This window comes from Nesoenas mayeri, assembly GCF_963082525.1.
Source record: "Nesoenas mayeri genome assembly, chromosome: 9".
In the NCBI taxonomy this organism is placed as follows: domain Eukaryota; kingdom Metazoa; phylum Chordata; class Aves; order Columbiformes; family Columbidae; genus Nesoenas; species Nesoenas mayeri.
In genome coordinates, this window is record NC_137557.1 from 16,624,375 (window position 1) to 16,638,356 (window position 13,982).

The 13,982-nt window shown below is 51.1% G+C and overlaps 1 protein-coding gene across 4 annotated transcripts; it reads left to right on the forward strand.

Moving 5' to 3' along the window:
- The first annotated feature begins 1,345 nt into the window (after positions 1-1,345).
- SRPRB (SRP receptor subunit beta) lies at positions 1,346-13,047 on the forward strand. Of its 4 annotated transcripts, XR_013922501.1 has the most exons (11): positions 1,346-1,478; positions 1,576-1,670; positions 3,070-3,147; positions 5,169-5,251; positions 5,384-5,520; positions 6,397-6,451; positions 9,442-9,643; positions 10,391-10,493; positions 11,067-11,159; positions 11,373-11,452; positions 12,395-13,047. XR_013922501.1 is itself a non-coding variant. In XM_080349416.1 (9 exons), the coding sequence occupies exons 1-8, from the start codon at positions 1,358-1,360 to the stop codon at positions 10,478-10,480; spliced, it is 861 nt and encodes a 286-aa protein (XP_080205542.1). In that variant the 5' UTR covers positions 1,346-1,357; the 3' UTR covers positions 10,481-10,493; positions 11,373-11,445. The 4 variants fall into 4 exon arrangements, 3 of the variants coding, with proteins under 3 accessions (XP_080205542.1, XP_080205541.1, XP_080205543.1); XM_080349416.1 differs by lacking the exons at positions 11,067-11,159; positions 12,395-13,047 and having other exon boundaries at positions 11,373-11,445; XM_080349415.1 differs by lacking the exons at positions 11,373-11,452; positions 12,395-13,047 and having other exon boundaries at positions 10,391-11,322.
- The last annotated feature ends 935 nt before the right edge of the window (positions 13,048-13,982 follow it).

Sequence of the window (13,982 nt, forward strand, 5' to 3'; positions counted from 1 at the left end):
CTAATTAGGAAACCTCCCTAAATTTTTAAAATGTGATACCAGATGCATGGACACAAAGTGTAATCATGGATGGCAAAGGAAATTGTTATTCACGGATCAGCTGTGTCTCGTAATCACAAATATCAGCAGAATCGGGCCCACGGGGTGCTGGCTGCAATAAGTTATTTGTCCCCGATTCTGCAGGATTGAAATAAACACAAATATCAGCTCTGGGTGCAGCTTGGCTGGTTGAACACGGGCTGCCAATCCCTCATTTACCCTGTTTCCCCAAAAATAAGACAAGGTCTTATATTAATTTTTGCTCCAAAAGATGCATCAGGGCTTATTAACAGAGGATGTCTTATTTTTCCTTGAACAACAATCTACATTGATTCTTGAACAAAAAAATCAAAATTTATTCAAATATCACATTCTGGAACATCATCATAACTCTCCAAACCCTGAATTCCATCATGAATTTGTGGATTTGTCCTTTTTCCATGTACAACAATCTACGTTTAACAACACTCATGAACAAAAATCAACACTTATTCAAATACAGTCATGTCGACATCTTCTGGAACATCATCATAACTCTCCAGACCCCATCTGTCCTGCTGCATTCCATTGCCAATTAATTATATTTTTTTACATGTATCGAAGAGAAGCTGCCAAATTAATGTACACGGTGATTAAGTTATAAAAGACATACCCATCATTAACTAATTGACAAGAGATAAATGCTTTCTGACCACCTAAAAAACGAGGGGATATTTTTCAAGTTTTAGATCCTTCTCCATGACAAGAGGGAGGCAGATTAAGTAATAACATTATTTAGAAGCAGAGTGCTTAGCTTACATTTAATTAATAATTAATAGGTGTATTGTAAGTAAGAAACTAAACAATTATAACTAATGTCATCATTTGTTTCTTAGTATAGATATATGTCAAAATTTTCAAAAATTTTAACGCATATGTAATAATTATGTGAATATAAGCAACGCAAGAGTGTCCAGTGTCTGGAGCACTAATGGAGGATGATCCCCGGTGCTGATAAAATAAAGAATGACGCTTAACAGTGTAATTGACTCTGCTGTGAAGTTTAGTTCTCCGTTTCAGTATAGCTGCCTGGGCACTGTTTAAATTGACTTTTTAAATGAACTGTGACTAGGGCTTATTTTTGCAGTAGGGCTTATGTTTTGAGCACGCTCAAAAATAATTAAAAAATCATGTTTGGGCTTATTTTTGGGTGGGGACAACACATATTTCTCGCCACCAAGGAACTACAACTCCCATGAGCCCCCGCGCTCCCGCTGTCCCTTCCCGCCACACCGCAGGGCCGGAAGCGGAAGTGGCCGTAGCGGCGACGTGTGCAGGCATGGCGGGCATGGCGGGCGCGTTGGAGCCGCACATGGAGACGCTGCGGCGGGAGCTGCTGGCGCCCGACCCCGCCGTGCTTTCCGTGCTGCTGGCGCTGATCGCCGTCGCCATCACCATCCGTGAGTCGCGGCCCGCGGGAGAACCGCTTCCCTCAGCCCCACGGTGTTGGGCCGCGGGGGGGGCGGCGGGCTGAGGCGCTCCCCGCTCTCTCCACAGTGCTCTGGAGGTTCGTGCAGGGCAGGAGGAGCGGCCGGAGGGCGGTGCTGCTGCTGGGGCTCTGCGACGCGGGGAAGACGCTGCTGTTCGCCCGGGTGAGCGGGGAGCCGGGGGTGGGGGGAGCCCCGGGCGGTCTGTGCTGCGAGGTGAACCGTTTGCAGGTGTGTGAGGAACGTTTAACGAAGAACTGATGCCTGAGCCCAGCAGGGGGGAAGGACCGAGACACATCGGACTATGGATCTTTAATGTAAAACACAGTCGCTTCCTGGAATATATACTGATACCTGTATGCATACTGATACCTATATTCACAAGTTAGTTTAGGGGGAAGGACCGAGAGACATAGAGCTATGAATCCTTAATGTAAAACACAGTCTCTTCCCGGAATATATACTGATACCTGTATGCATACTGATGTGTGTATTTACAAGTTAATTTAGTTGGGAGGGTAGCCAAAGTACAAGGAATCCACACTTTAAATAGATTGACAAGGGGAAGGGTGTTGTATGTAAACCGAGGCAGGTCGGGTGCTCTGTAAACCCTGAAGTACCAACCAATGGGGAACAGGGGAGGGAAATAGCGGCTGGAATTTTGGGGGGCACTATTGTGTGTGCTGACTTTTAGGTAGAACAGCTGGTGTTGCAATATCATTATTAAAAAAAATTGCTTTGCTGAAAGATCCTGCCTGAGCCTATTATATTTTGTTTCCTACACGTGTATTCTCTTCCTTTTTAGTGACGTGGATATTCCATATACCCATAGATGGTATGTGGTTTTGTATTGTATTAGTATATTTATAGATGGCTCGTCCAGCTCTGGGTCCTCAGCACAGGACACACATGGACCTGCTGCAGAGGGGCCAGAGGAGCCACAGGAATGATCTGAGGCTGGAACAGCTCTGCTGGGGACAGGCTGAGAGAGCTGGGGTGTTCAGCTAGAGAACAGAAACTCTGGAGAGACCTTAGTGTGGCCTTTATGGACTTAAAAGAGGCCCATAAGAAAGATGGGGACAGACTTTTCAGCAGGGCCTGTTGTGATAGGACAAGCAGTGATGATTTTAAACTAAAGGAGGAGAGATTCAGGCTGAACATGAGGAAAGAATTGTTGTCCCTGAGGGTGGTGAGAGCCTGGCCCAGGTTGGCCAGAGAGGTGGTGGATGAACCATCCCTGGAGACATCCCAGGCCAGGCTGGACGGGGCTCTGAGCAACCTGAGCTGGTGCAGATGTCCCTGCCCATGGCAGGGGGGGCACTGGGGGAGCTGGGAACGTCCCTTCAACCCAAACCGTTCTATGCTTTTTTTATCTAATAAGTGCTTTTTCGGATTCTGTGGAGGGAAAAAATGAAATTGTTTTGTGCATGTCAGAGCTGATATCAGATATTTGAAGTCTGCTACCAGCATTTCAGTTTCTAGGTGGAGGAAATATGATGCCAGGGTTCCTCCAGCATCCTTTTTCTGAAAATGACTTTATTTTTATTTTATTTTTTTCCCACAGCTGTTGACAGGCAAATACCGCGATACCCAGACTTCTATAACTGACAGCTCCGCAGTTTACAGAGTCAGCAGGGACAAGGTGAGAAGCGGATTTTCACTCTACCTTTGCTTTTCTGCTTCCTGTGCCTAACTTACCTTGATGGTTTTTGTGCTGCTGAGTCCTCCCAGCCTGAATTCAGCCCCCAGTTTGGGCTGAAATGGGATTTTTCCAGGCAGTTCACACTGGGAAAGTAGGAAAATACTGAGAGGTATTACGGACTTATCATCTGTGTGGTTTGTTTTTTCTTTGCTTGTCAAATTGTGAAACCTTTTTTGACTGAAAACCACGTCTGTGTGCTGGGTTTTGAAAGCTGGGTAGCATGTGGTATTTTTTTCTATGGCAGAAAAAAAAGGAGCTTCTTTTACAAGTCAAGTAAAATGGCACAGCACTGAGGGGAGAGCAGTGCGGCTCGGAGCGGGAGGGAGGTTTGTGAGGGAACGTTGTTCTGTCGTGTTTGGTTTATTTACTTGGCAGTAATTTCTGTCTCTCCCAAGAAAATCGGAATTTAAGAGCTTTAGCAGGCTTGAAAAGAGCCTCCAGCTGAACTTCATGTGATCCCAGAAAGGATTTGATTACATTCAGCTCCTGGGCTGCCACGGACATGGTTATTTTCAGTTTGTGGCGATCTCTTTAGTTTCAGGAGAGTTTTTTCTTGTGGCGAGTGCACACATGGCAGTGAGAGCAGCACCGTACGTGCTAGGGAGCTGTCAAAGTAGAGGATGTGGCTTCTTTATGTCAATCTCCAGTAATAAAACTATTAAAAAATGATATAAACTTGAAGGGAAGTGGGAGACCTTCTCTTTTTTAAATGTATTTGTGTCTTTTTAAGGTGGAGCGGGCAGGTATTTGAAGGGGGAGAGGCGCTGGCATAATGCAGTGTGGATTGCTGCTTTTCTTTATTTAAATTGTAGGTGAGGTTTCCATTAAAATCCAGGAGCAGTGAGAGGATGAGACCTTGTGTAGCATTCTCTCCTCTCAAGAGATTCCCTTATTGTGAGAGCTGTGACGTGTCACTCTTTGGCCCCACTTGATCAGGAGCGCGAGAGCCATTTGTTCTCTTTAATGTCACTGCTGTGGAAATGGAAATGTTGGCACCTTTCCCTTAAAGTATTTTGCGAAGGCATTTTTGTTTTATTCCCAGCAGAATTTTGTGTGTTCAGGTGAACTTGCAGTTGGGTGGGTTGTGGGCCTGACTGGATAACTTGGTTCAGAGGTGGTGGGATTAGCGACAGGGACTTGGAGGACGGGAGTTTGTGGGTTTGCTGTCAGGAGCAGTGTAAATGTGCTGGTGTGCAGCGGCTGCAGAGGGAACTGCGGGTGAGAAATGGGCTGAGTATTCTCATGCCAAGAAGGTTTGTGAGGTGCTGGAGCGAGTTGAGAGAAGGGAACGGAGCTGGTGAGGGGCTGGAGCACAAGTGTGATGGGAGCGGCTGAGGGACCTGGGGGGTTCAGCTGGAGAACAGGAGCTGAGGGGAGACCTTCTGATCTCTGAACTGCCTGAAAGGAGCTTGGAGCCAGGGGAGGTTGAGGTTGGATGTGGGGAACAATTTCTTCCCCAAAGGGCTGTGGGGCATTGGAACAGGCTGCCCAGGGCAGTGCTGGAGTCACCATCCCTGGAGGGTTGGACAGATGGACATGAGGTTCTCAGGACATGGGGCAGTGCCAGGGCTGGGGGAGCGGTTGGACTCGATGATCTTGAGGGTCTCTTCCAATCAAAATGATCCTCTGATTCTGTTCTGTGGTTCTCTTTTTCTCTGCGATCGTGCCCTGTCCTCTCAGCTTGAGTGGTTTGCTGGTGTTGGTCACCTCCTTCCTGACTCCTGGTCAGCAGTGTCATTCCTCGGTGTTTCTTTTGCTGGCAGAATTATTTGGGCTGCTGGAGGAGCTGCACCACAGGGAGAGTTACGTGCTCCTCCCAGGGTGGGGATTCAGCCCCACTTCTGCCTCAGCACCAGGTTAACTGGAATCCACTGTTCTTCCATGGAAGCCAGACTGGTTTTCCATGATCATGTGTACCCCCTGATGAGGTGTTGCTAATTCCTTCTCGCTTCTGTTCCCAGAGCACTAACGTGACCTTAATCGACCTTCCAGGCCACGAGAGTTTGCGGCTTCAATTTTTGGAGAGGTTCAAGGCTGCAGCCAGGTAACCTGGAGGAGTTTGGCAGGGGAAGAGGGGACAGGTGGTGTTTTGGAGAGGGATAAACCAACTGCTGGTGCTTGGGAAGATGGTTGCAGAGCTCCAGACCCAGCCCGTGTTCTTCCCTCTTTCCCCCAGAGCCATCGTGTTTGTGGTGGACAGTGTTGCCTTCCAGCGGGAGGTGAAGGATGTGGCCGAGTTCCTGTACCAGGTGCTGGTCGACAGCACCGTGCTCAAAAATGCCCCCGCGCTGCTGATCGCTTGCAATAAGCAAGGTATCGTGTGCTGGGGGATTTGGTCCTTGAGCGATAGGGGATGCTGAATTTCTTAAGAACTGGGATTTCAGCAAAACAAAGGCTGGAGATTGGCTGTAAATTTGGACTGCTCAGCAGGAGCGATTCTGGCAGCCGTTGGAAGAATTCTTAGGTCAGGTGTGTCAAGTACCTTTGCAGAGAAGCACTGCTTGGGAGATCTGCAGCTTTTGAGGGGAGCTGAAGTGAGGCAGGCAGCTTTCTGCTTGTGCAGAACTGTCTTCTGAATCTGCAGGCAGCAGAAAACAGGATCAACTTGAGCATAATGGACTCTGTTCACACTTGTTAGCTTCAGTGTTAAAATCAGACAGCTGTTTAGCTGCTGAGATTCTGTGTTTTCTCTTGATTGGACTAGAAAGAACATCCAGTTCCAGAAAAAGGTAGATTTTCAGATCGCTACAACTTATGCAGTGGAAGAGCGGATCCCTGTGTAACAATGTGAAGCTTTTGGGCAGTACGAGGTTTGGTTTTCTTAATTTTTTCCTGCGGTGCATTAAGAGCTGCCCGAGGTGTTCCTGGCCCCACGTGTCCTGGGTTACAAAGTGCGGTGCTGCGCCCGGTGATGCCAGGAGAGTGCTGATGTATTTGTGTCTTTTTAATATGGAGCCGGCAAGTATTTGGAGGGGGAGAGGCCCAAGGGGCTGGGATGTCAGACTCCCTGCTCTGTCTGTGAGAATAAAATTCCCCATGTTATATCAGACTTTTGGGTTGCCCCCATGCACCCAAAGCTCCAGACACAGATGTGTTTGTCCTGGTAACTCTTCTGACTGCCTTTAGCAGAGGGAACCAGGTTCTGACATGACACCAGGGAGCTCATTTCCTTTTCTTTTCTCTCTCTAGATGTCACAATGGCAAAATCAGCAAAACTTATTCAACAGCAGCTGGAGAAGGAGCTGTAAGTATGAAACTGGATCTGAAACCCTCTGAGCTTTGTCTCCCTTCTCCTTTCTGTCTGTTTGAGCTCCCTTGAACCACATCCAAGTTCCTTGTAGAAAGACAACAGCCTGTTTTGTCTGTGCAGGCGTAGAAAGGATGAGAGAAGATCACTCCTTGCTAAAGTACACAAAAAAGCAGCAGGCACAGATGCTGTCTTTCCTCCTAGAAGCTGTGGGCTGGAGAAACAACATTCCAATCCTGTCCTTGTGTAGGACCCCTCTCTTGGCTCCCTGTCTCCCCCTAGGAAGGACATTCCCCTGGGATGAGGAATGATGTGTGAGCTGTTGGTAATTTTAAGTTCTAAGCAGAAGAGGAGAAAGTGGCTTGTAGGTTGTGCTACTTTGGAAGCTGCCAGCGGAATGAGCTGCTGGCAAGTCCATCTGGGGAGGGGACAAGTAGAAGATTATTTTTTGGGTTTTTTTTAGCTGTATTTAATCTCTTTGCATGAAGATTCTGCCTTTGAGTCCCATAATTGTAGTTGGATCAGATCAGCTATGGGAGAGACCCGTGCAGCTCTTTTGCTGTGGTGAATTTAGCAGAGATTTTACTTCCCAGCACATGCTCAGAACTGGATATTTCGCCCGTGGAGCCTGTTTGCTGGCACTCTCGGGGGCAGGAGTGGAGCTTTTTGCTCTCCAAACAAATGCACGTTCATGGGACACATCTGTCTTGTTGCCGATCACCTTGGCCAGCAGACGGCAGCATGGTTACTTGTGTTCTTCTAGGCTGAATACCTGACGTTCCCCGTTTTACAGGAGGAATTAGTTGCTGCATATTGAAGTTCTCCAGGAAATTAAAGCATTCCTTGGTTCTGATTTTGAGGATTTAGTGTTTACCTGTGTGTAGAAGTTGGGTTGCCAAGCGGTGTTATTCCAAGGATTGCAGAATGCTCTCCCTGCGCTGCTGTGCTTGGATGTCTTTGTGTGGAGAACCCAAGGAGGTGTGTGATCTCATCCTCAACTCACACCTCTGAGGAGTGTTGTTCTTCCCCTAGACCCTGTGAATTTAGCTCCTTTGTGTGAATAAGGAGCAGCTGGGGCTGGCAGAGAGCAAGTACTGGCGGAGCGCTCTGTCTCCTGGAGAGATGGAGTAGCCCATCCATGAGGCTCTGTACGTGACCTGGGGAACAAGAGTTGTTTGTGTATGTGCCTGCTGCAGCCCCTTGGCTTCCCGAGACTGATATTTTGGGACATCGGAAGCAGTCACACTGCAGCGCTGCTGCGTCTCTTGGGCTGTTCCAGCTCCCTGTGCTGCGTCTGCCTTGCATGTCTGATGACCAAGTGCTGGGTGCTGCACTTGGGTCACAACAACCCCCGTGAATGCTCCAGGCTCGGGGAAGAGCGGCTGGAAAGTGCCTGGAGGAAAAAAACCCCGGGGGTGTTGGTGATGGCGGTTGAACATGAGCCACCGTGTGCCCAGGTGGCCAAGGGGCCACCAGCATCCTGGCTGGTACCAGCACTGGTGTGGCCAGCAGGCCCAGGGCAGTGACCGTCCCTGTGCTGGGACCTGGGGAGGACAAACCGCCAATCCTGGGGGCAGTTCTGGGCCCCTCACGCCAAGAAAGGCCTTGAGGTGCTGGAGCGAGTGGAGAGAAGGGAATGGAGCTGTTGAGGGGCTGGAGCACAAGTGTGATGGGAGCGGCTGAGGGACCTGGGGGGTTCAGCTGGAGAACAGGAGCTGAGGGGAGACCTTGTGATCTCTGAACTGCCTGAAAGGAGCTTGGAGCCAGGGGGGTCGGGCTCTGCTCCCCAGGAACAAGCGCCAGGAGCAGAGGAAACGGCCTCAAGTTGCGCCAGGGGAGATTTAGATTGGATATTAGGAACAATTTCTTGCGCAAAGGGCTGTGGGGCATTGGAACAGGCTGCCCAGGGCAGTGCTGGAGTCACCATCCCTGGAGGGTTGGACAGACGGACATGAGGTTCTCAGGACATGGGGCAGTGCCAGGGATGGGGGAACAGTTGGACTCTATGATCTTGAGGGTCTCTTCCAACTAAAGTCGTTTTATGATTCTGTCCTTCCACCCCGCACATGGCAGGGCATTGGGATGCTGGGGAAAGCTGAAGGGCGGGCACAGCAGTGACATTGCAGCGTGGTCCTTGGGCAGATTGTACTTGATCCCCCTCTCACTCCCCAGAGGTGTCCAATGCAGTCAGGTGGCTGTGGGGTGAGCCACTGCACGGTCCCTGATGTCATGGTGCATCTCTCTTCCCAGTTAGCCCATTAAAACTAGTGCAGGTCTTGAGCTCTGGGTACTAAACCATGTGTAATTCCTGGTGTCTCCTGTGGGGATATTGGGGGAGTTCAGATGGAGGACATTACTGTGCTGTTCATTACAGAACAAAACCTGGTTAAGCATGTTTCCTTGGGTGGTCTCTCTGTCTTGCTCTCTTGAGTCTCTCTGCAGTTGTACCTTTCAGCACGTATTTAGGAGAAGTGGCCAAAGTGCTTGTGCCCCACAGGTCAAAGCCATGCGCGTGCCTCTGGGACCTTCTGTCCTTGCTGACAGAGCTGGCTCCAGCACACCCCTGCAGTCCTGGTGTAGGTAGAATCGTAGAATCACCGAAGGGACTGTGAAAGCTCCCCCAGTGCCCCCCCTGCCATGAGCAGGGACATCTGCACCAGCTCAGGTTGCTCAGAGCCCCGTCCAGCCTGGCCTGGGATGTCTCCAGGGATGGTTCATCCACCACCTCTCTGGCTGACCTGGGCCAGGCTCTCACCACCCTCAGGGACAACAATTCCTTCCTCATGTCCAGCCTGAATCTCCCTCCTTTAGTTTAAAACCATCACTGCTTGTCCTATCACAACACACCCTGCTGACAAGTCTGTCCCCATCTTTCTTATTTGCCCCTTTTAACTACGGAAAAGCTGCATTAAAGTCTCCCCAGAGCTTTTCTTCTCCAGATACTGCTCCCCTGGTTCACAGCTCTTGACTCTTTCCTTTCTCTGCAGCAACACCCTACGCGTGACCCGCTCTGCAGCCCCCACCAGCCTGGATGCCACGGGGGGCCCAGCCCAGCTGGGGAAGAAGGGGAAGGACTTCGACTTCTCCCAGCTGCCCATGAAGGTGGAATTCGTGGAGTGCAGCGCTCGGGGCAGCAAGGGAGAGGAGGGAGACGCTGACTTCGAGGGCCTGGAGAAATGGCTGGCCAAGGTGGCCTGAGCAGAGAAGGGCAGGGCTGGAGGGAGAGACTCAGAGACGGAAGGGAAAAATATGGCCTGAAGCACTCAAATCTCATTGTGCTGTAGAAAGAAGAAACTTAAGCTGGAAACCAGCATTGTGGTTTATTCCTCTGCTGCTCACGGGCTTGGGTGCAACATTACACACTACTGGTGTGATTCCCTCTGCCTGTCTCTGTCGCACTCTCTTTTTTCCCGTCTCCCCTCTTCTTTTTTCCCGTCTCCCCTCTTCTTTTGTCTTCCTCTGGGATGCTGACCCTTGGCCTTTTGAAATTCTGCATTTTCCTTAATATTTAGGCTCTTCATTCAGTAGCTGCCAGGCAAATTAGGAAGGAGTGAGCTGCAGGGTGAGTTGTAAAGATCAGAGTCTGCGTGTCGTATTCTGCTTTGGTTTAGCTTTACAACCCCGTTACCCCTTGGAGCTGTGGGTCATCTCCCAGTTCCCACGTGTTTCCGCAGCCTCTTGCTGCTGGGCAGTGCTGTGCACATCATCAGCGCTGCTCCAGCAAAGCACACAGGCTCTTTCTGTTGGGCAATCGTTGAGGTGAACATCAAAATCTGTTTATCCCCATTTCTGTGGGACTGGAGTGGTGTGTTAAATGCCAGACCCAGGCTGGCTGTTGTACCTGTGTCCTCTGGTGTGAATTTGGGTGATTTCCACTGTTGGACAGTTCTTGGGGGGTTTTTCTTTAACCAAGGGCTTGTTTCACTCTGCTTGTAGGTTTTTCTCCCACAGACGTATACACGCTCTCCAAAGGGTAAAGTTACAGTAGCGTCTGAGCTGGAAACTGCGAGGAAAGCCTGTTTTTAGGTTCATACCTACAGTACGTACATGACAGGTACTTGCTGTGTCGTCCCTTGCTCTGGTGACAGCAAGAAGCTCTTTTTGTGTGTGTAATTAGTCAGCACTTGTGGCCAAGTGCGAGGGCAAGTCAAGGCGCTGCTGGCACTAGTGTGATTCCTCCTCCTTGAGGAAGATGCTCAATGAAGAGAGGAAAGAAAAGAGATTTTTCTCAGTTTGCTCTTGTCCGTCCAATGCTGTGCTGCGGCTTCAGCTTCCTCAAATTTTTCTTTTGTTTTCTTCTCCTTTTATTTTGGGGTGGGAGACCTTTTCTGGCCTTTGCAGGCTCATCTCCTCTCTGGTTTGATTCTTCCCTCATCACTCATCTGATCTTTTGTAGTTTTTTCCTTTCCATCCGGGGCATCCTCTGCCTCCCCGTCGTGTTGCCAAGTGTTAGTAGCGTTGGGAAGAGCGAGAACAGTTTTCACAAAGACCTGTGCTTGTGCTGGGCCTTGCATTTCTCACCTTGGGAACCCTGTGGCTCTCCTACCATCCGTGCAGGAGGTGGGGAGGGTTATATTTACAAAAATAAGTTATATTCTTACATTTCCTGCAGCCAGAGCGTTGTTGGAACATGTTTGTCATGCTTTGAACCCCCCTTAGCTGGAGCTCCTTCCTAGGCCGCCTGCTTTGACTCCGGAATGCTGAAGTGAGAATATTGCTGTTTCTTTGGGTGTTTTTTCTGCTTGCAAAGACCTGTCGCCTTGACAAGCAGAGGCCAAGCACCGGCCTCTGCTGCGCTAAGGTAGCATGAGGCTGTGGCTGGTTTTAAGTTATTCTTCTTAAAAGTATTTGTTAAATAAAGTTGTTTTGCTTAAGTGCTTGTTCTCAAGTCTTGATGTCTGTATTGGCCTCTTCTCAGCGGTGTCAAACCTGCACAGACCGGGGCTTCACTTCTGCTCAACACGGCTCTGGAGATGAACCTTCCTGCTCGGTGGCCAGGTCTGTGTTGTCAAAAACCTCCTCCACACACAGGGCTTTTGGTTTTGCTCTTTTTTGGGGGTGTATATTGACTCCTTCCCCAGCGAAGCCTGCACGGGATTTTTGTGCTGTGCTCCGTCACTTGCCTGTTAAATATTTGGAGCTGTTGTTCCCCAGTGGCTGAGGGAAAAGGGCAGAACTGGAAGTTAAGTGTTGTTTTTGGGTTTTTTTCCTCCCCAGTCAGCTTTGAGCTTTATTTTTTTTGTTCTTGTGTATAGACCTTGCTGGGCATGTTGCTCCTCAGGCAGCGTGTTCAGATGACTTTGGCAAGCCCGCGAGATGTGATAAACTCAGTCCCTTCTGCTCCAGCTGCCTGACCTGCACTTGGTCACCCCACAGGGATCGAGGCTTTCACTGAACTTTAAAGCTCTTTTAGTCAATGTTTTTTTGCTATGGGTTGTGCAAATTGTCCCCCTGGGAAGGGAGAGTGTTTTTGGGGGAGATGAGCAAGCGCAGTGAGATCCAGGATAGCAGAAAGTACATGAAAGTGGAGGAAACATTGATGAAAAGCAAAAATCGCATGATGTCTGAACCCTGGCCTCCCGGGGGTGGTGGCTTTTGAGGCTCCCAAAACCAGGTGTTGCAAGTGCCACCTTTCCTGTGCTGTTGGCCACCTCAACACCTTTGGGGCCAGGAGCTTCGGCGTTGGCCCTGTTTGGGCCATGGCACCTCCTGGGGCTCATCCAGCTTGATGTCACTGCTGATGGTGGGGAAAGTGGATTTAGGGAAGGCCATGTGGGTGTTAAGAGAATAGGAACAGAATGCACAGATGTGATGTTTGTGAAGACTTGCTGGTCTGGAGCAAATCCAGGGCATCCCCTCCTCTCCCTTTTTTCCCTCCTTGCTAACTCAGGATATCTCATCTGCCATGGTCCTCTATGTGCCACAAATGTGTTTCAGCAGCCTCCTGTCCTCCAGGAACCGAGGAGGAGACGGGACCTTCTCAGATCACGTCCAGCCCTTTGCCCTTCGCTCCAGCTGGGTGAGATGAGCAGCGTGTCCTTTGCGAGGTGCTGGGGAGGTGACATTTCTGGTCCCGCTCTAGCATCTGCCTTCACCCTGCCAGGGCAGGAGAGGCACAGGGGAGGTGCGAGGGGGTGGGAGAAGCTCTGCGCTCCCTTTAAATGTGCAAGAGGTTCCCCCATCGCTGATGCCCACCGCATCCTACCTGCAGCCCCCTGCCCACAGACCCTGCCTGCAATCCTGTCCATGAATTCCACGCCGTTCTCTTGTCCCCTGCCTGCAGCTCTGCGCCTGTAACAGCCTGTCCCCTGCCTGCAGCCCCTGCTCACAGACCCTTCCCGCAGCCCCCTGAACCCTGGCTGGGGCTCCCTGCCCACAACCCCCTGCCTGTACCTGCCACCTGCAGCCCACTGCACCCCAGTTGCAACCCCCTGCCCCCCGCTGCAGCCCTCTGCCTGCAACCTCTGCCCTCTGCCTGCAGCCTCTGCTTGCAGCTCCTTCCTGCAGCCCACTGCACCGGGGCTCTAGCCCCCTGCCCACACCCCCATGCCTGCAGCCCCCTGCATGCTGCCTCCTGCATGCTGCCTGCAATCCGCTGCCTGCAGCCCCATGCTGATGCCCACTCTACCCCCTGCCCACAGCCTCCTGCCTGCTGTATTGTGCAGGTGCCATTTGGCATGGGGCTGCAGGCAGGGCGGAGGGTGGTGCAGGCAGGGTACAGAGTGATGCAGGCAGAACCAAGGACGATGCAGACAGGGTGATGCAGGCAGGGTGCAGGATGATGCAGGCAGGGCACAGGGTGATGCAGGGAGCTGCCAGCCTGGCAGTGCAGGCAGGTGCAGGGACCGCAGGCTCAGGGCTGCCAACAGGATCGAGGGAGTGCAGGCAGGGGCCCCCAAGCCAGCCCCACCTGCCCACTCTATGCAGCCCCTCATGGCTGGTGGGGCTGGAGGAAGAGGACACGTTCCCTCTGCCACTATTTCTTCACCTTTGGCGGTGAGGGACACACACAATGTCACGATGCGACCTGCAGGCAGCTCCCCCACCTTGCTTTGCCTGTGGGGACAGTTCTCAGCGTGGGGGAAGACCATCAAAGCCCCACAGTTGGAAAAGTGACCTTTATTTAAAAACAAAAACAAAAACAAAAACCCCCCTAAATGTTCTGCAAAAATAAAAACCAAACCCTTGGTGATAACTTGTCACAACACGTGTGCGATGTCCACGCTGACCTCTGCGAGGGGAGCGGACAGGGGGACGCAGGGCAGCCCCACAGGGGTGGCAGCTGTCCCCCTGCTCCTGTCCCAGCTGGAGGGCATCACCCTGCTGGGAATGTCACACCAGAGCTGGGAACGTCACACCAAAGCTGGGACCGTCACCCGCAGCAGGTACTTCTCTGGGATACGGGATGTGGCTGTGGTCCAGCCCCCATCTCCCTCCTGCTCCAGGTGCTGGGGGCCATGCCCTCCCCAAAGCGACAGAGAAACCAGTGCCAGGATGGGGCTGGCACAGAATGTCCCTTGCCAGGAGC